Source organism: Desmodus rotundus, chromosome 8 (assembly GCF_022682495.2).
Source record: "Desmodus rotundus isolate HL8 chromosome 8, HLdesRot8A.1, whole genome shotgun sequence".
Lineage (NCBI taxonomy): Eukaryota > Metazoa > Chordata > Mammalia > Chiroptera > Phyllostomidae > Desmodus > Desmodus rotundus.
Window position 1 is genome coordinate 300,340 of NC_071394.1, and position 20,913 is coordinate 321,252.

Genomic DNA, 20,913 nt, shown 5'->3' on the forward strand with positions numbered 1-20,913 from the left:
AGGATCAGGCCCCAGGCCAGGAGTGGGGGACCCGCCCCCACGTTTCTGACGCCAGCCTCACATAGGACGTCTGGCTCCGGCCCCTCCCCTCCCAGACCAGGATCTCCACGCAGAGGCCATGTGTCACTGGTCCCCAGGGAGGGTCCTTCCCAAGCTCCCTCTCCCCTCAGGAGAGCAGTTTCAGAGTGGCCTGCGGGACGCTGGGAAGGCAGGCGGCAGGCAGTGCCAGGCTTCTTGCCCCATGGCCGCAGGCCTCCCTCCCACGCAAGGGCTGGGCCGCCACCACCAGCCCTAGCATGCACCGAAAGGGCTCAAACAGGAGCTCACTGGGACGGCGCGCCCAGGCCCAGGAACACGGCAGCTCCCACCATGGGGACGGTGGCCCAGCTGAGACACAACGAGGCAGGTGGCAGAAGAGCTTTTTATCAAGAGTCACAGAGTGAAACAAGGTCTCTGGAGCCAGGTGCCCCGAGATGTGGCTTCTGCCACAGGTCTGTTCCTGAGTGAGGAGGCAGAGTCCTGGGTAGGGGCCCAGGGAGGCCCCGCACGGGTTGCCTGCCCCCAGGGCACAGGTCAGGGTCTGGGCACCTGCCCCTCACATGAGCAGGCAGCAGGGCCTCTTCTCCACAGGGGCCTCCTCCAAGGGGGCTGTAAGCCTGAGCAGGGGCGGGTCTCCCACAGCCCCCGTGCCGCACTCAGTTGGGGGCACCTCGGCCTCTGTAGGCAGACGGGACCCAAGGGCCTCGGGCCCGTCAGGGACGGGGCGCTGCAGCTTAGCGGCCGCTCGCTGACGCTTGAGCTCCGCCAGGGTGTGGTGGGCCTTGGCCCGGCCCAGGGTGTCGGGGGCCAGGCTCTCTGGGGTGCTCAGCTGGTAGGAGACACTCCGGTCTAGCCGCTTGGAGTACAGGTGCCGTCCGGAGGGGCCCCCCACACGGCCGTTGTGTGGCCTGGACGCCTCAGAGTCTTCCTCCTGTGAGGGGAGTGTGGGCCCCAGAGGTGGTTAAGGAGGGCACTGCCTGGCTGTCCCTGGCCATGGGCCCCCAGCTGTGGGGCAGTCCAGAGGCAGGCAGGAGGGTTAGGGCAGGGTGCCCATCGGAAGTGTGGTGCGAGGCCACGGATCCCACTGGCTCCTGGGGTGGAGGCCTGCCCCGCAGGAAGGCGGGAAGGCGCTCACCTCGGGGGGCGGTGGCCTGAGCTCAGTGTCTGTCTGGCCATCCTCATCCTCCTCAGGAGGCTCTGGGCTAGTGGGAGGCGGCTGTTGCCACACGATGGCCTCCTGGGCATGCTCCTTGCGGTACAGGCTGGTGCGCTGGGTCAGACTCACCCGCCTCACCACCTTCCTGGGGGAGAGCAGGGTGAGGGTGGGGGAGGGCACCACCCACCCCATGGACTCTGCCCCGGGCTCCAGCTGGCACTACGGCTGACGCCAGCAAGGGCAAAGACCCAGGCACAGCCGGCAAGGTGTGGGCAGGTACAGAGCGTGGGGAGGGCGAGCACTCACCCCCGGCTGCCAGCGCTGGAGGCGCGGCGGCGCAGCAGCGAGCGCTGGCGACCTTGGGCTCTCAGCAGTGCCTCATGCTTGTGCTTCAGCTCCAGCAGCTTGGCCCGCACCTCCTCGTCCCCGCACACGTCTGCGGAGAGAGCACAGAGGCTCAGTGTGCACTCCCACCAGGCACTGGCCCCCAGAGGAGGAGGCCCCCAGCTCACCAAGAGGCGTCTCTTCCATCAGGGACTTCCCGTTGAGATCGGCGCCATGTGCCACCAGCAGCTCCACCAGGTGCACCTGAGGTCAGCGAGCCCAGGCTGCTGAATGCTCCAGTGCTGCAGGCTCACCCTGGCCCCAGCCCCCGCCACCCAGCCCCACGCCCACCTGGCCCCAGTAGGCCGCGGCGTGCAGTGGCTCCCAGCCATCAAGGTCCTTGGCGCTCAGACTGGCCCGGTGTTCCAGCAGCAGGGCGGCCGCCTCGGTGAATCCATTGGCAGCAGCGACGTGCAGCTGCAGGCAGACGCCCGGCCCTGAGTCCCGGCCCACATCCCGGCAGCAGCAACCTCCTCCACCTGTGTCCCCCAGCCTCGTCCTCACCAGCGTGGCCCCATGGTCCCCAGGGGCATCCAGGTCTGCCCCTGTCTGCAGCAGGCTCCGGATGTCCTCCAGCAGGTGCACCTCCGGCAAGGCCCGGGCTGCCTCTATGCTGTCCTGGGTGATGCCTGCAGGGCAGTGGGCTCAGAGCTGGTCCCCCACCCCCACCCACCTTGGGCCAGCCTAGCAGCAGGTGGGGCTGCACACACCTCGGTCGGCCATGGCTGTCTCAAGACAGTCCAGCGTCTGCTCGTCTTCACACAGGTCATAGGGCATGTTCCCATCTGTGTTGACCGCCAGGAGGTCAGCACCCCTGCAGGGAAGGTGGGTGGGGTGTGGCCACAGGACTCCTCTTACCTTCTCCCCCCAGAGAGGCCCCCAGCCCCCTCCCAGTCTAGGGCTGCTCTCCAGGACACTGGGAGGCCGCCACAGAAGAAGCCCAGGCCCCAGATGCTGTTGGGAGAAGCTGCCCCTCAGCCTTGGGTACCGTCTCAAGCCAGGTGAAATGTCCCTCAGTCTCCACCTGTGTCTCCAGGTTATTGGCCCCTGTGAACATGCACAGTGGGCCCACCTGCCAGGAGGGGGTGCCAGAACTCTGGAAAGCCCAGGGAGGAGAGCCCAGGTGCCAAGACAGCCCCACAGAGCTCCTTGCCCCCACTGGCCCCACATACCACCCCACCAAAGCCTGGGCTGGTCCCCAGGCAGTCTGAGCGCCCTCTATCCTATGAGAGGGTCAGAGTCAGGGGCCACGGCAGGGGACTCCTGGATCCTGGTGAGGCCGACAACCGTCTAGCCCACCTCTCACTGTTAAAGGCCCCACCTGAGTCCACGTACCCCCTCCCTCCTGGCCAATCCCACCCACCTCACCGACCAGAATGGTATTTCTTTGTCCAGACCCTGGGGAGGCCGGGAGGCCAAAGCTGGAGGTCAAGACCTACCCTCAAGGAACTCCCAGATTCCTAACAGCACCTGGCTGGACACAGCCGGGGGACAGACAACCGCACTGTCCTGAGTGCCTGTGGCCCCCGCCCAGGCCCAGCAACCCCTGCCAGGATGCAGGCAGTGAGGAAAGTTGAGGGGGGACAGGAGAGGCAAGGGCACCCTTCCTGTGGACAGGACACTTGGGCTACGTCTCAGCACGAACTGCCCGCCCTGCTGCATCCCTGACACAGAAGCCACTCTGGCCACACCTGCCCCCGGCCGGTCCTACCGGGCAATGAGCAGCTCCACCAGATGCAGGTGGCCACAGGTGGCTGCGGCATGCAGGGGTGTCCAGCACTCACTGTCACGGGCGTTGACCGTGGCCCCGGCCTCAAGGAGCTGCTGCACCATCTCCCGGAAGTCGTCGATGCAGCTCTGCAAACCGTGCAGCCTGAGCCCCAGGCCAGCTGGAGGCCGCCCTCCCCACGCCCTCCCCCACAGCGCTGACCTGGTGCAGGGCTGTCAGACCATCCTCGTTGGCCAGGTCAGGGCTGACCCCGCTCTCGAGGAATTGGCGGACTGCAAGAAAGGGGAGATGTGCTCAGGGCGCAGGGACAGAGGCCCTGCCGTAGGCCAGCACTGCCTGGCAGGTCTGTGCTGGCAGGGGCTCAGGCCGCCTGCAGCACTGCAGCTGGGGGGCAGTGGAGGGTGAGGAAGGCAGTGGTGCAGGTGGCTGTCCCAGAGGGCCTTGCAGGGCGGTCCTCTGCCTCCAGCCTCCCGGATCCTGGCACTCCAACCCTCAAGGCTCCCAGAATGCCTCCTCTAGTGTGAGAGCAGCCCCGCTGGGCTCCGACTGTCTCCCACCGGCCTAGGTGCTGGCACCCTCCCCCCACTATGTCCCATGTCTCTCCCAAGCCTTCCCCACTGGCAGACCACACACACCCGCCCTTCCCTGGTACCTGCAGCCGCCTCCCTGCACTGCAGGCTCCTGGCCCGGCTGCAGCCTGGGGTGGAGGGGGCTGAGGCACCCAGGATGCCCCCCAGGGTCTCCCCAAGAGCAGAACTGGTCCTGCCCTCACTCCCCCTCAGAAGTCCCACCCAGGGCCCCGGTTCTTGCCAAGGTCACTCGGGACCTCCTTGGTGGCCTGGACCTCCCTGAGGGGGCTTGGCAGGCTGCCCCCTCCTTCCCACAGGTCCCTGGGGCACACCCACCACACCCTGTCCACTTCCCTCGACTGGGGCCTTCTGCACTCCAGCCTCTGTGGCAGAGGACCCTACCCTGGGGGGAGGCAAGAAGAACCCCCAGGAGCCTCAGGGAGAGCAGGGGGACCTGCCAAAGCTCGGGCCAGGAAGGTTCTGATGGAGAGACAGAAGTCCAGGGGTCAGCCTGTCTGGGAAGCCCTGCTCCCCAAAGGACTCTCCTGACCAGCGCCCCGTACCCTGGCAAGAGGCAGGAAGACTGGGCTGCCCCCAGCCCACTGGAGCCAAACCTTGGGCGCTTCAGGCTCCTGGAAGCCCTCGCACCTTGGCCCTGACTCCACACAGTGGGAGCCCAGCATGCTGCTCCCTCACCTGCAGCCCACAGCTGGGCCAGACCCCGAGCCCCCATAAGATGCAGCCGTGTCCTTAACAGGTCTCACGAGGATTGTACCAGGGTGACAAGGACAAGGCTCAGGCCATGCACTGCCCTGGGGTCAGCCACACTCACCTTCTTCCAGGTCATTTCGGGCAGCAGCCTCGAGCAGGGTGACACTGGGAGAGAAGAGGACCTGCTTCTGGGGCCTGCCTGCAGCTGCCTCCTTCCACGGCCGCTCCCTGCGGCCCTCCCTGCCCTGGGCCTCCTTTTCAGCCTGGGCCCACATCTTCACCTGCTGGGCACGGCGCTTCTGGGCGTGCTTCAGCCGCTCCTGCGTGCTCATCCTGCCCACCATGGGCATCTCTGCCAGCAGTTCCAGGTGCTCGGCCATGGCGGGGGCTGCCTGCCAGGGGGGCTGCTCGGGGCACCAGACGGGGGAACGAGGGGGCCAGGCTGGGCCTGAGGGGCGGGGCAGCTGGCTGGACTGGCACCCTTGGGGGCATCCCCTCAAGGCTCCGTGCCCTCTGCCCCTGGCAAGGCTGGGTCAGGAGGTTCCACTCCGTGACCAGGCCCAGGGCCGGGCAGCCCGAGGGGCACAAGGTCCTGGCAGAAAGGGCAGTGAGGGAGGGCGCAGGCAGCCGCCTCTAAGGAGCCCTGGCAGCTTAGCCGCTCAAGGGCAGGGCCTCCCTCCCTCCCTCTTGGGGTCAGGGTGCACAGCCAGCAGGGAGCCGCGAGGCCTGTCCGCCTTAGTCCAGGGTCTACAGCCAGTCGCCCCAATAACAAAGTTGCAGCTTTCTGGCACCTTGCCAAAGGGGCAGGGAGGGCAGGGCAATGGGCAGAGAGGCCCCTGGGAGTCCTGGAAGCCCCCTCTCCTTCCAGGCCTCAGGAGCCCGGGTGGGGCCTGGGAGCAGCCATGGGCCAGCCTTCCTTCCGCCTTCTCCTGTCTGCCTCCCAGGGTCAGTGTGTGGGCGCCAACGAGGAGGTGTGGCAGGAGGGCGGGCACCACGGCCAGTGAGGCCAGGGTAGGGTGTGTGCTGGGCGTCCTGGGGTCCCCAACCAGTTTCCCAGGGTGAGGCTCTGAGCAGCCAGGGCACCGTGCGCACAGCTGGTCTGGCAGCTGTCTTCAAGAGAGCGTCCCCTCTGCAGGAGTCCTGGGTGGGTGGCCAGGCTGCAGACAGCTGGCGGCTCCAGGGGCCTGAAGAGGAAGCACATGGAGGCTGGCTCGGGGCGGGGCTGGCTGGGCTCCCAGTGGCTAGCAGGTGAGACCAGGCTCTACTCTGTGAGAGGTCCCCCTCCCTCGTGCCCAAAGGAAGCCCTGCTAGACAACAGTCCTGGCGGGGGTGTGGCGGGGGGCTTGCTCTGCCCCATTCTGATTGACATCGAGTTTTGGGAATCAGGAAAGGGTGGAGAAGGGAAGAGGAAGCTGCCCTCCGGGCCCAGGCACCTGCTGCAGTGAGCTGCTCTCTGCAAGTTTCCCAGGGCCCCAGTCCCCACAATATCTGACCTGCCTATCTGGCCCCCAGGCTGGGCCAGGCAAGGTTACCTTCTCCTTGGGCTCTGCAGGAACTGCCCCAAGGGCAGGCCCTGCCTCCTGGGTCTCGGGCCAAGGAGGGCCCAGCCCATTCAGACCAACACCCCGGCTCCTCACTGCCCAGCAGCTGGGCCTCTTCCTCCCCAGGTCCCTAGCTCAGTCCAGTGAATGCCCTGGCCAGCCATCCTGGGCTGTAATAAAAGGCCCCATCACGTGGACACGGGCCGCATCGCCTGCTGGGTAGGGATCTACTGTATTAAGATAGGCAGGAATCAGGCTGGGGCACGGCCATGCAGAGTCCACCGTGGCCTGCCCTGCCCAGCACCCCTGGTGTGGCTGTGTGTGGTCAGGAGACCAGCCTCAGGAGGCCCTGGCCGCATTCCGCCCAGAAGGCACTGGCCCACAGCTCACCAGGAGTCCCGGTCCCCCCAGGCCAGGCCTTGGGGACATCTAGATACTGACAAAACGTCCTCTGGCCTCACTGGCATTGGGGACACTCAGTGAGTGCCCCTTCTTTCTGGAGGGGCTGTCCCGCCTGCCGCAGGGCCTCCAGTGCACCCGGTGCCTCACTGAATAGGACTGGCCTGCCCCGACCGTGCCCAAGCTCTGGCCTTGGTGCCTTCTCGAGGACAGAGCTTTCCAGGCAGCACCTCTGCAGACTCCGGGGGCCAGGGGCAGACAAGCTGTCCAGACTCGCTGCCTGTCCTCCAAGTCCTGCCTTTGCCCTGAGGACACAGCCCTCCACAGGGAGAGCAGCTGGGAGACAGGTCCTGCAGCCACGGCCAGCTCCCCAGACAATCCTGGGACCCAGCAGAGCCCTCACACCCCTGCACGCCACTCACAGCCACTCACAGCTCCCCTCGCGGCCCTCTTCGCCAGAGAGCTGGGATCCCCCCCACACACAGCTGTGAGGCGGGACTTTCACCTCTGCGGTCAGCCTCTGGGCTCACCAGGGAAGTCGACCCACATGGCCCACCCGAGGGACCAGGAGCAAGGGGCAGGGCACACTGTCCTCTGCCTGGCTTGCAGGCTTCAGCCTCACTCCCGGCAGGACCCACAGAGAACGCAAGCCCAGGGGCAGCGGCGCCCCAGTGGAGCGCAGCACAGGGTCTGGGGCTGGTTTCCATTCTCCAAGACGACGCTGACGGTGGAGCCACCGCCTGACCTTGTGAAGTTTAACAGAACTTAGGAGACACCGTCGTTTTATACAAGAAAAGAGGTTCTGATACCCCACGTCCTAAAGCACAACCTGGAACCGCAACTAGCTTTGCAAGTGGAGGGCACGCTGCCATCAGTGGAAATCCCTCACAGAGCAGGCTCTAGACAGCCCCCCACACCCCCAGCCCACCCCACCACTACTGCAGGGGGAGGGAAGGGCGCTGGCTGAGGCTGCGCAGCTGGCCCCTGCCAGCCCCTAGCACTGGGTGGGGCGGCTCCCAGGCCCTCTGCCCCTGATTCTGGGGGGCCTGCCTCACTAGAGCCAACGCCCCCTCTGGGCCCTTTAGCAGCACTCCTTGCTGGGAGTGGCCAGAAGGCAGTCTCCAGGCGTCTCCAGGCATCGAGGGCAGCTGGACCGCACGCTCTAAAAGAAAGGAGGTGCCCTAGGGGACTGCATGGGCACTCTACCCTGGGACCATCTCCCCTGAGGGGTCCCGCAGTGCCAAGAGCCTGGCTCCCCACAGCGGGAGCCCCAGAACCCTGCTTGCTGCCCTGAGCCACACTCAGCCTCCTCCTCCAGCCACGGTCCAGGAGCAGTCACCCACACTGGGAACCTGGCCCCTCAGCAGAGCCAGGAAGGCCAGAGCGGCTCAGTGGGGTCCCATGGAGTGGCCACCACACCACACCCAAGCCGAGGGGCTCAGCAGGGCAGCCCTGCCCCTGTCTACAGAGCTTCCCCCAAGCCTCCCTGGAATGTCACACAGAGATTATTCCCAGTTCTTAGCTCTGTGCCCAGGCCAGCTGCGTGGGGTGTGGAGCCAGGTGGGAGGAGCCTCCCAGAGGGACACTGGCCACTGCCCCTCCCCCTCAGCCTAAACCTCTGGCAGCCCCCAAGACTGCTGAGCACACTGCCAGACACCTGGCCTTTGGGACAGGAGGCCCTGGGCCCCAGACCCCAGCCCAGGCTGTGTCCTGGCATGGCCTCCCCTGGCCAGTCTCTGTCATTATCCCCATTTTCCACGTGAGGAAACTGAGGCTATGCCTAAATGCAGAGCCCCCTGGTGACCATCGCACCACACTGCCCCTCACACCCACTTCACAGCACCTGTGAGAGCAAGAGGCAGAGCCTCAGAGCAATGCTGGAGACGGTGCAGCCTGGCCTGCAAGCCCAGGGTCTGTCCACCTCCCCAGCTGTGGGGGCCTCGCATCTGTCTGCTTAGCCTTATGGGAGGGGGTTCCCACCACCTGCAACCAGAAGAGCTGGTTCCATCTGTGGCATTATTTGTAACAGCAAAACATGGGGAGCTCCGCAGGCGCCCGACTCTAGGAAAAGTGAAGCGCGTCATCATTCTGCAGAAAGACACACACAGACGAGTCCAGATGAGGTCACCTAAAAGTCCCAGGGGGGACTGTGTCACGGTCACCAGGCCCCCGATGCAGAGTGGACGCTGCCCTGGTTAAAGTCAGTGTTGTAGACCGTGCAGGAGCAGAGGGGAGGGGACCCCATCCTCCACTCCTGGGCAGTCAGGGCACCCGTGGCAGCATGGCCTCTAGGGCGCGCCGTAACCTCACTGGGATGCTGACCCCCAGCACCTACCCAGGCTCCCACTCCTCCCTGCCCCGCCCTGGCTCGCCTAGAAGGATGTCCCTGCCAGATGTGCCCACCCGGCAGGTGCGAGGGCCCCACAGCAGCCTTCCAGGCAGGCAAAGGCCAGGTGCTCTGTGTTCTGGTCTGACCCTCCCCCTAGAGGTCCCTGTCTGCCTGGGCAGCCAGGCACTGGCACCTGGAAGGGGGGCCTCCGGTCATGCCTGGGAGGGGCCAGAGGTCAGGCAGGCGCCCTCCTGCTGCTGAGGGCCAGCCGGGACCCTGAGCCGCAGCACTTGCCGCAGCACTTGCAGCAGCGGCCATGGAGAGGTGGCCAGGCGCAGCGCAGGAGGCCGGACATGCTTCCTGACAGCCACCTGACCGGGGTGCATGCTCTGGTCCCTCAACAAGCTCTCCTCTCTGCCCTGCTCTGTTCAGCTCTGCCCTGGGGGTAAGGACAAGGGACAGGAATAACAAAAACAGGCCCTGCTCTCAGCAAGGTCCACTGTGGGCGGGCAGAGGTCATGGGGTGGCCGAGACCGCCATGAGGAGGAGGAAGCATCTCCGGCAGCAGTCTGAGACGGGGCCTCCGGGTGAGCTCGAGAGCAGCAGTGTGCGTGGGGCGGGGCAGGCTGAGGTGTGAGGACATGTGATTGGCAAGGGCAGTGAGGCAGGTGGCTGGCTCTTCACACTGGTGTGGAGATCAGGGAAAGAGCAGACCTGGGGGTGCTGCCGTGGCCCCCACCATGGACATCCTATGACTGTGGAGCAGACACCCCTGGGCTCTCACGTGCCCGCAGCAGCCTGTTCTGGAACGTTCCAGAAGCAGTCCTGCAGCACTGCCATCAGGCCCCTCGCTGCAGCTCTTTCAGGGCAGGAAAGGTGGAGATGGCCTCCCAGTCTGTCAAAGGGAGCAGGTCAGACAAGCCCCCCACCCCGGTGGGAGGGGGCGGACGGGAGCTCCTTGTGCACTCCCCTGGGGAGGTCGCCGAGGAATGGTGTGTGTTTAGTGAAAAGGCATGAAACCTGTGTACGCTACACCACCTTTCATGTAAAGAGGCATGAAATGCGAACGTCAGATCAATATCCGTGTAAGAAACACGAGGCACAGCTGACAGTGGTCCGGGGGCAGGCGGAGGGGGAGGCAGGCAGACGGGCTGTGTACTTCGCCTCATTTCTGCTGTTTGACTTTTGAGACACGTGAAGATAAACTTGGAAACAACTTTAAGCACTCTGTTTTGGGAGGGCAGGGGTATACAGTGCACTCCATCTTCTGTCCCTGGCCAAGGAGTTGGCCTCTGCCCAACAGGCCGAGGGATCCAGAGGCTCTCAGACAAATGAGCAATGTGATCAGATCCGGGGCAGGGGACCTCCCAGGAGAGACGCTGGCACCTGCACGACCCCCAGCAGGCGTGGGCAGCAGAGGGCAGAGCAACAAGGGAGGGGTGGGGAGGGCTGTGGATGCACGGAAAGGACCAAGAGGGGCAGACTCGGGAAGGAAGGAGGGCCCTGAGGAGTGGGACCGAGTAGTGACCAGAGCGAGGTGGGGCCAGGAGGCCCAGGAGCAAGTGGTCAGAAGCGAGAGGAAGACCAGAAGGACCGCTGCAGGGAGCCAGCCGCCTGGGACACAGGGCAGGGCCCACCTCCAGTCACAGACACACCAGACACAGTGTAAGGAAGAGTAAAACCACGGACGGGAGGGGAACAGGCAGAGGGACAGCCTTTCTAAGCCTGACACCAAACCCAGAACCCTCAAAGAAAACGGACTGATCCGATTCCATTAGATTTTTGAAACAAACCGAACCCACGGTGCACACTCCCCCCTGCCCCTGCCCCCGCCCCCGCACCGTGACCTTGACCTTTCTCTCCTGAGCTCTGAGGGCCCTTCTTTCATCTCTGTAACTCATCTCCTGAGTCCTTTTCTTCTACCGGTCACTTCTTCTACCTCTGTGATTTATTTTTTTTTTAATTATTATTTTCTTAAAGATTTTATTTATTTATTTTTAGAGAGGGGGAAGGGAGGGAGAAAGAGAGGGAGAGAAACATCAGTGTGTGGTTGCCTCTCATGCTCCCTACCGGGACCTTGCCCGCAACCCAGGCATGTGCCCTGACTGGGAATCGAACCTGCAACCCTTTGGTTCACAGGCTGGTGCTCAATCCACTGAGCCACACCAGCCAGGGCTAATCTTTATTTTTTAATCTTAAAAAAAAAATACAGGAAAGAAAAGGGATTAGGAGATTAGAGGACTCCGAAGTGGTCCCCATGAGAGGAGGGGCCCCCCAGTGGGCTAGAACAGGGACGGGGCCTGCCTCCCGGGAACCTAGGCAGAGATGGGAGGGAGGTGAGGGGGGCTCAGGGTAAGCAGCGCAGAGCAGGGGCTCCTGGCCCGCTCCCCACACCCTTCCTGAAACCCTCCCCTGGAGCCCTGGGCTCAGCCCTGTCCCTCACGGCCTTCACTGTCCCGTGGGACCTGGCTCCCCTCCACCCTGCTCCCTTCCCGCCTCCTCTGGGGGCTGCTTCTCTCCCTCCTTGACCCTGCCCTCACTGCCGCGGCCCCACTCCAAGTCCACGTGGACACGAGCGTGCCAGCGCACCCACCACCCAAATTTGCCATTTCCACAGACTCATCTCACACTCCACGCGCCACGGTGCACATCCCGCAGTTGGATCAGACTCTAATTCTCCAGCACAACCTCTCTCTAAACTGATTCTCCATTCATGTGAAGTGAACAAGGTCCCGAACAGCAGGGACGGTCCTAAACACAAACAGACTGCAAGCCCTTAGACGTCTGGGCATCCGGGTTTACTATAAAGTTTGGCAAGGAAGACGCCGAGGCACTAGCAGGCCAATGGAGAAGAGGGGCCTCCGGGAGCAGACGCGCCGCTGGGCGGGCGGGCAGGCAGCCTGGCCCAGGCCGGGAGCACGGCTCCGCACGCAGCGGCTGGTGGAACCCTGTCCTTCAAGTGCACAGGGTAAGGCCACACAGCGCCTACAGTGGCAACACCAGAAGCAAGCCACGTGCACAGGACACACTGGATACACCAAGATTTAAAACTTCTGCTCGGATAAAGACCTCGTCGTGAAGAGGCTAAAAGACAAGCTCTTGACCTGAGAACACATTTGCAAACCACAGCCCCAACAAAGGACTTATGTCCAGCAAACACAAAGAACTCTCAAAACTCAGCAAAAAATAAAAGTAAGTAAAACCACTCCACTCAGACTATGGGCAGAGGACGTGGGCAGGCGCTTCGCTGACAAAGACACAGGGTGAGAAGACGCTGGCCGGCTCCACCCTCGGGGACACGCAAGTGCCGGCCACAGCGAGCCCACCCACAGCCCCAGCGGGCCAGAGTGAGGCGAGGGGTCTCCCACGGTGCTGGCAGTGCAGCCACTCGGAAACAGTTTGGCAGTTTCTTTTACAAAACTGAATGTGCGCTCGCCACAACCCCGAGCGGCTGTGCTTTGGGGCACTTACCCCAGAGAGATGAAAATCTCAGTTCAAACCAAAACCTGCACCTGGATTTCACAGCGACTCCAGTCAACAGGGCCTCCAGCTGCCTCTCGGGGGAGCACTCACGCCGCGGCGCCCTCACCGAGCGCGCACAGCTCGGGGGTCCTGAGGGCGCTGGCTCACCGCCAACAGCCACATCTGCTGGGTGCAGGCACAGGACCCCCCGAATGACCAGATCTGGGGGGGCGGGGGGGCTGGGGAAGGGGTGGCCCCACAGGGTGGCGCAGCGCAGGACGCCGTGTGGCCACACAGACCCATGGCTGTGATAAGGCTGCACAGATGTGAGCACACAGGTCGTCGCTTGTGCAGCTGGTGACCCTGCAGGTCGGCGTCCCAGGTGAGGCTCTGAGCACAGCTACGGGCCTTAGGGGGACTGGAAGTGAGGAGGGGTCTCTCTGAACTATTTCTTACAATGGTGTGCACATCAACAACAATCTCAATCTGGAATTTAAAAATAAAACAAGTGAATGAGTGAAAAAGCAAGCCACAGAGTAGGAAGTGGTATTGGCAATACATCACCAACAACTGATATAAAGAGAACTACTAAAAGGCAGCCCTGGCTGGTGTGGCTCAGTGGACCGAGTGCCCACCTGCAGACCAAAGGGGCGGGTTCAACGCCCAGTCAGGGCACAGGCCTGGGTTGCGGGCCAGGTCCCTAGTGGGGGCTACGTGAGAGGCAACCACACATTGATGTTTCCCTCTTCTCCCTCCCTTCCCCTCTCTCTAAAAAATAAATCAAATCTCAAAAAAGAGGAAAAAAAGCCTTGTTGGAGCGTCATCCAATACACGAAAGGTTCTGGGCTCAGTCCCTGGTTGGGGTACGTACAGGAGGCAACCAGCTGATGTTTCTCTTTCACATTGATGACTCCCTCTCCCTCCCCTCACTCGAAGGTCACTAAACATATCAGGTGAGGATAAAAAAAAACCAACAAAATATAAAAGCCTGCTACCAAACAGGAAAATAGGCCAAAGACTTCAACAGCCACTTTACATCAGTAAACACATAGGAAGGTGCTCAGGCCATTAGTCAGGAGGGAACCGCACACAAAACCCACCAGGACGCGCCTGCCCCCTGCCCCCAAACAGACCAGCTCAGGGGAGCGGGAGCCCTTGAGCCCGCCCCACCACCCACTGCCGTGTCTGCGGGACACATGTTCCACTCAAGGCACTGCCCCCGACAGAAACGTGCTGGGTTCCCACGCTGAACCTGTTCTGGGCCATCGCTGTAAAGGACACTCCCAGGACAGCTGGCCAACTGGGGCCCGGGCTGGGAACTGAAATGCCAGCTTTAGTTCAGATTGTAGATGTTCAGCTCCTGCGGCTCCCCGCTGCACTGGGTCACAGCAGTGCGAGGGCACGCCTAAAGGCACGAGTGGCCTTCGGAGCACCTGGCCTCGCTGGCCACGGGGAGTCACCTGCATCACTCCAGCAGCAGAATGGGGATCGGCTGTCACATACCCTCACCTGGCTCCACATCAGAATGCACCTCCAGGCACCAGCCCTGGGAGTCTGGAGGAACCACTGGCGCTGGGTAGGGCCCAGCCTGGGGCAAGGGAAGGTCCTTGAGGGAGGCTGGTGGCACTGTGCCAGAGGCCACAGCCGGTGCACTCAGGCAAGAAACGAAAAGCCCGCAGATTGGAGAGAAGATGCAGAAGTCTTTAGATGCAGAAGGCATGTAGGAGACATGTAGAAACACCTCAGGAATCTAGAAGGGAGCTACTAAAATAAAGAGCAAGGTAGTAGGACAAAAGGACGGTATGTTAAAATCAACTGTATGCCTCTGTACTTGGAAAATGCAGAATGTTAAGTGTCATTTATAAAACTACTATCACAAAGCCTGAAATACGCTGACGCCTCTTCCCCTTGAGTGCTCACTTCTCACAACAACAGTGAAGCAGAAATGGCGATGCCCAACCTCAGGGGCTGTGTCACAAAACCAGGCAGCAGCGTCTCCATCTCTCCTGGAGGGGCTGTAACACTGAGCAGTCCATCCCCCACCTGTGAGGCAGGTGCCTCCGGCCAACAGCCACGAGAGCGAGCCGCTCTGTAGGCAGCTCCCCAGCCGGCAGTGCAGCCGCCAGACGACGCAGAGCTGGCTGAGGACCCCAGCCGCCACCACGCGAGGTCTGGAGCCAGAGCCACCCAGCTCAGCCATTTTTGAATTCCTGACCCACAGCCACTGTGAGGCGACAGAAGTCTATTGTTTAAGACATTCTATTTTAGAGTTATTTATCACACGGCAACAGATAGTTAGTACAGAGACCTAAATAAAGGGAGGTAGACAGAGATATATAAATATCATGTCGTATATTGTCGAGTCAGTTCTCCCCAAATAGAGCTATGGCATTAATACAATCTCAGTCAAAATTCTAGTAAGCCTTTCTGTAGAAAGTCACAAGCTAATTCTAAATGTGTAAAGAACTGCATAATATCTTGAAGAGCCAAACTGTCAGGACAAAGCGAAACCAGGTCAGAGAATTTACAGTGCTTGATCTCAAGGCTTCAAAGCTACAGTCAGATCTGTGGGTATCAGCACAAGGTTAGTGAATGAGAAACAGACCCGCTCAGGAGTGTCCTCTGACTGTCAGCAAAGGCGCTGGGTAAGACAACGGAGACGGGGTGGTCTTCAAAAAGTGGTGCTGGGGGGACTGGATGTCCACACGGAAAATGCGACCCCCGGCTTCTACTCGCACCACGAGAGCAAGCAAAAACCGCCAAGCTGGGCTTTGTCAAAATGAAAAGCGTCCCCTGCTCAGGACACGGGCTCAGAGTGGCGAGGCCAGCCACAGGTGGTGACAACGTGCTGGCAGCCCCTGTCTGGCAAAGGACTGGCACCCTAAGGATACAAAGAATGCTTAAAACTTGGTGAGACAAGCCCAATTTTTTTTAATGGAAAAAGACTTGCACGGACACTTCACAAAAGAAGACACACAAATGGCCAAGAGAGGAAACCCATGAAAGAACAAAGGAAGGGAGTGCGGGGAGAAACGCTCAGCACCACTCATCCGGAGGAAGCCGAGTGACCGCCACGGCCATGGAAATGGCTGCACCTGAACGAGCTCATGGACTGACGGAGAGACTGGAACAACTAGGAATGTGAGACGAATGTGCAGTCACTTCGGAAAACAGTTCGCCACTTTCTAATACAGTTAACCACACACTTCAATCCACCCTTTCCATCCTCTCAGATCTAGAGAAATAACGCCCATGTCCCACGAAGTGTAACGCCCCGCACAGTTATTCCCAACAGCCGAACTCGGGCCTGGGCGCAGGTGTGTGGCCAGGCTCACTGCCGTTCACCTACACAGCGGAGCACCCCACTCGGGGAGAGGGGCCTACCCCTGCAGGAAGCCACCGCAGTGGGCTATGTGGCCGAGCTGGAAGCCGGCACACATCTCTCAGGGAAACCCCAAGCCGGCCAGGGGAGGCCCTGAGGCCCGAAGACAGAGACTGAGAGCAGCGCGGCGCCCCCCGCCCCCGACCTAGTCGAGGGTCCAGGGAGAAACGGCAGGCAGCGCTTTGGGGAGGGCCAGCCTTTCTCTGGCTTCCCTCCACACACACCTCCCTCTCTGCAGCCATGGAAATTAATCTCCCGATGCCTCGGCCTCCGCTCCAGGAAAGCAAGGGGCCCACACTCCCCTGGGCCTGAGGTGCTAGTGCCTCAGCTGGGCCTGGAGACCCTTTTGCCTGCCTCCTCTTCCTCTCCACTTGTCCTTCCTCTTTTCCTCTCTCAGCTCAGTTCAGCCTCCCCTCAGGCCTCCTCTCTCCCCGGGACCCGATCTCCTCTCTCCCGGGGGACCCGGTCCCCTCTTCCCGGGGCCCGATCTCCTCTCTCCCGGGAGCCCAGCCTCCTCTCCCGCCGCAGGCCCCGGAAGTCCGAGCCTTACCTTCCGCCTCGCGCAGTGGACCGGATCCGGTCCACCGGTCAGTAAGCCCCGCGCTTCTCCAGGCGCCGCAGGGGCGGGCCCGGCGCCGCACCCTCGCCATGGCAACGCTACACTTCCGGCTCGCGCAGCCCACTGCCGGAAGCGGCGGCGCCGCGTGGGAGCCGGGGGCGGGGCCTGCTAGGAGCTCGGGGTGGACTTTTGCGGAGCGCAGCCGCTGGAACCTCTGTTGCAGAGGCATCCTCGGAGTGGACGTGCTGCGGTGGGGGGAAAGGGCAAGTAGTCAGAAGGCTCCCAGGAGGGTGGTCATCGGTTTAGGCTGGGATTTTTATTTTTATTTATTGATTTTAGGGAGAAAGAAACATCAATTTGTTGCTCCACACACTTATGCATTCATAGGTTGTCTGTGCCCTGACCCGGGTCAATCTAGGGGGGATCCAACCTGCAACCTATGGGGACAACGCTCTAACCAACTGAACTACCCGGCCAGGGGTAGGCTGGGCTTTCAAAGAAAGGTCGAGGTTCAGCTGACAAAGCAGAGACTTCCCGCACGCAGGGAACACCTTGTGCAGACGGGCAAGGACCCCGTGCACTAGGGCCTTTGGAAGTAGTGGGAGGAGGTTTAGGAGGGGGGTGTGGTCAGAGATGACTGGTCAGGACAAAAGCTTGAAGCAAGGGAGGACCATTGGAGGAGAGCGGGTGACTTAAAACGGGGAGGAGCCCTGGCTGGTGCGGCTCAATGAGTTGGGCGTGTCCTCCAAACCAAAAGGGCCCGGTTCCATTCCCGGTCAGGGCACATGCCTGGGCTGTGGGCCAGGCTCCCGGTTGGGGGCAGACGAGAGGCTACCAATTGATGTTTCTCTAAGACATTGTTTCTCTCCGTCTTTCTCCCTCCCTCTCTTTCTCTCTAAATGATAAATAAAGTCTTTTTAAAAAAAGACGTGGATGAGAAAAAGATTTATTTGCAACAGAGTGAGGCTAGGGGGCCATAGGTACTGACAGCCTGGTGAGACACAAGTGACTCCACTAGACCCCTGGAAACAGAAAGTAGTTGGGGAAGTGGGAGTTCAGAGGAAGCCAGATGAAGCATGAAGGGAGAGTCTGAGGGGGTGGGAGCAGTGTGGTGCCCCACATGCACCATCTCTCTCAGCCTAGGCTTCCTCCTCCAGTGCTCCCACCGCTCAGCCCTTCCCTTGGTTCCTTACCATGAGCCGGGCACCACTGTATGCTGCAGATTTTCAATAATTCAGGGAAATAATAGTAGGGACTACACAAGAAAAGCTGAATTCTCGGAGTAAACTAATATAAAGTGTGTCTCATCTCCTGTGGCCTCCCTGGGGCTTGGGGGCCCTAGTACCAACACCAGCCACCACTGCTTGTAATGTCCCCCAGGACAAACTTGCTTGGGGTGGGGGTGGGGGGCAATCCTGGGCTTTGAGGCAGAGCACAGAGCATAGGCCTTGACTGACAAGAGGCAGAGCAACAGCCCAGAGAGCCAAGGAAGACAAGGTGAGGGGACAGAGAGGGTCTCGGAGTTATGAGAACTGGTGAGTCTCTGGGAAGCTGCCAGAGGCATTTTGCTAGGACCATACCTTTGGGTCAGGTCCTGTCCCTGCAAAACCCTCAGAGGGGGGACCAGGCCCTTGTAAGGGTTGTAGCGGGCTTCCCCAGCCTGAGCCTCCATTACCTCTCCTAGGGCACGCCTCCTCCACTCAGGCCAGCCCCCACCAGCCTGGAGAGCATCTCTCTCCTTCTAAACCATCAATTTTCAACCAGTGTGCTTTGAAAATTTTTAAAGAATGCAATATCTGACTATTTAGTCAGGGGCACCCACCTCTGCCTAAATACATGTTTTGGAGTACCGCAGAATTTTAGTAATTAGTTTAGGTGTGCCACGACATGGAAACGACAGAAAGTCACTGCTTTAGACTAGGCAGCAGGGCCTGGTGGCTACCTGGGGAGCCCTTCCCCAGCACCCACACACAGAATACCTGTACTCACTCTCGCCCAGGGTGAAGCCAGGTGGTCCTCGAAGACTGTCCTGGACAGAGACTATGATCCAAAGAGCTGTATCCTTAAGGTCTGTCCAGAGAAGTGGCCAGTAAACCCCTACACCTAGGAGACTTCTCCCTCCAAGCACACCAGCCAAGAGCACTGCCCAAGTGCCCCCAAGGAATGAGAGGCGTCCTCCCCAGTGGCACCCCCCAGAGCACCTGAACCCAAAGGACAAGAAGAGGAGCAAGGTAAACCCAGTTCCAAGAAGACCTCTGCAGCCAGGCAGGCCTAGCTTACTCAGGGCCAGTGAGACGTCTGGTTAAATAATTCGGGCAGCCAGCCCTCAAGACCAGTGGCTGACAGGCACCAAAAGGGGAGGAACATGGTCTCTAGGGTTTGGGGGGCCCACTGAGGTCCTGCAGCAGCCCCTGAGAAAAATCCCTTGAATCTACTGTGTCCCTCTTTTTTCCTGAGATTTCCTCCATGAAGACCCACCTAACCACCACTCAGGTCCTTCCAGCGGCTTGGCATTGAACTCTGGGCTGGCCTACCCCTTCTTGGCAGCTTGGCTAGGGCAAATCTCTTCCCCATCTGTTAAATGGGAGCCTGAGACCCAGCCCAGACAGACTGATAAAGTATCCATGAGTCATGGCCCCCTTCCAGGGGCTTTTCCTTCCAGCTTGCAGGGGGTGCCAAAGGCAGTCCAGGAGTGAGAAAGGAGGCCTGGGTGGCCGCCGGCAACCCCCACTGGAATCTTCTCTGCCCCTCCCTTCCAGATTAACTGAAACTTGCTAATTGTGGCAGCTCCCCTCCCCCACTGCCGTATTCCACCCTCCCTTTGCCTCCCCTCCCCTCCCCCTTCTATCCGAATGATAAAGGGCCCGGCCTGCCTGCCCCCGCCCGGCCTCAGGCCCTGGCCCTGCCTCGCAACAGTGCCCCATTGCCCTGCGCCCTCCAATCGGCCAGGCCCCTGCCCACGTTGCCGACCTCCTCTTCATGGGGCCCTGCAATAACCCACGCCTGGGGCTCCCCGAGGTAGAGACGCCCTCCCAGCCCCCTAAGAGGAGGAAGAAGAGATACCTGCGGCATGACAAGCCCCCCTACACCTACTTGGCCATGATCGCCCTGGTGATCCAGGCCGCACCTTCCCGCAGGCTGAAGCTGGCCCAGGTGAGAGGGTTCCCGCTGTCCCTCACATTCCGTGGTCCGACTTTTTCCCAGATCCTACCCCGCACCTACTCCCAGGCTTAGGCTCCGGCCTCCGAGCCCACCTGGCCCTACCCAGCTATGCCAGTGGGGCTAGTCCGGGTCTGGGCACTGGAAAAGAGAGCTGAGGTGCTCAGAAGAACCCTTCCCATGAGGTGCCCTCTCCTCCCTCAGGCGCGCAGGTGTTGGGGACCGCGCACGGGCGCCCCTACGCCCGGCTGTGGGGGAGGGGCGGCGCTGCCCTGTCCGCTCCCTGGCTTACAGTACTTGCTGGCTGCCCGTGGTTTCAGATCATCCGTCAGGTTCAGGCCGTGTTCCCATTCTTCAGGGACGACTACGAGGGCTGGAAGGACTCCATCCGCCACAACCTCTCCTCCAATCCATGCTTCCGCAAGGTGGGGCAGGGCGAGGGCGAGGGTCCGAGCAGGAACGGGAGCCGGGGCGGGGGCAGGGCAGGGGCGGAAATCCTGAGTATCTGGGGTCTGCTAGCCTCACCAAGCCTGCCACCTACATACACACCAGGTGCCCAAGGATCCTGCGAAACCCAAGGCCAAGGGCAACTTCTGGGCTGTCGACGTGAGCCTGATCCCAGCCGAAGCTCTGCGGCTGCAGAACACGGCCCTGTGCCGGCGCTGGCAGAGCAGGGGCACACGGGGCGCCTTCGCCAAGGACCTGGGCCCCTACGTGCTTCATGGCCGACCCTACCGACCGCCCAAGCCGTCCAGCCCGCCCACTCCCCAGCTGCCACCCAGCGAGGGCTTCAGCATAAAGTCTCTGCTGGGGGTCCCCGAGAAGGGAGCGCCACGGAGCAGCCCAGGTCGGGCAGGTTCCCTTCCAAGTAAGCAGGAAGTGGTGCCCCCGCCACCCCTGCCCTCTGAGAGGCCTCGGTGGCCCCTCTGTGCCCTCCCCGGGACCATGAGGGTGGAAGGGGAGCCTTCCCACAGGGGAACAAGCCGGCCCTTGCCCCTCTCCCCTGAGCCCAGAGCCTGGCCTCTCCACTTACTGCAGGGTACCCCCGACCCTGGGGGACTGTCTGGCGGGGGTCATGGGGCCTCACTTTGGGGGCAGCTACCCACCTCCTACTTGCCCACCTACACCCCCAATGTGGTAATGCCCTTGGCCCCACTACCACCTACCTCCTGCCCCCAGTGCCCACCCTCAACCAGCCCAGCCTACTGGGGGATGGCCCCTGAAACGCATGGCCCCCCAGGGCTGCTCTGGGATCTAGATGCCCTCTTCCAGGGGGTGCCACCCAACAAGAGCATCTACGATGTGTGGGTTAGCCACCCCCGGGAACTGGCTGCCCCCACTCCAGGCTGGCTACTCTCCTGGTACAGCCTGTGAGGCTCCAGGGCTGGGGCTGCTTTCCTCTCCCAGCCCTATCCCCTGCTGCCATTGACTCGTTGAGGGGAACCAAGGCCAAGAGGACCAAGAAGTGTGGCCACAGTTGCCTTGAAACACCAG

The 20,913-nt window shown here is 61.6% G+C and overlaps 2 protein-coding genes across 2 annotated transcripts; one reads left to right on the plus strand and one right to left on the minus strand.

Annotated features, from left to right (window-relative positions):
- Window positions 1-407: 407 nt before the first annotated feature.
- On the minus strand, window positions 408-16,354 carry PPP1R16A (protein phosphatase 1 regulatory subunit 16A). Its single transcript, XM_024572414.3, has 11 exons — window positions 16,252-16,354; window positions 4,710-5,772; window positions 3,510-3,580; window positions 3,291-3,436; window positions 2,290-2,393; window positions 2,084-2,208; window positions 1,871-1,996; window positions 1,708-1,783; window positions 1,502-1,631; window positions 1,175-1,340; window positions 408-970 (listed from the first exon to the last, which is right to left on the minus strand). Exons 2-11 carry the CDS (start codon window positions 4,966-4,968, stop codon window positions 596-598), a joined length of 1,578 nt encoding a protein of 525 aa, XP_024428182.2. The 5' UTR covers window positions 4,969-5,772; window positions 16,252-16,354; the 3' UTR covers window positions 408-595.
- A 2,870-nt stretch (window positions 16,355-19,224) lies between these two features.
- On the plus strand, window positions 19,225-20,793 carry FOXH1 (forkhead box H1). The gene is made up of 3 exons (XM_024572443.2): window positions 19,225-19,413; window positions 19,740-19,844; window positions 19,972-20,793. The coding sequence occupies exons 1-3, from the start codon at window positions 19,240-19,242 to the stop codon at window positions 20,791-20,793; spliced, it is 1,101 nt and encodes a 366-aa protein (XP_024428211.1). The 5' UTR covers window positions 19,225-19,239.
- The last annotated feature ends 120 nt before the right edge of the window (window positions 20,794-20,913 follow it).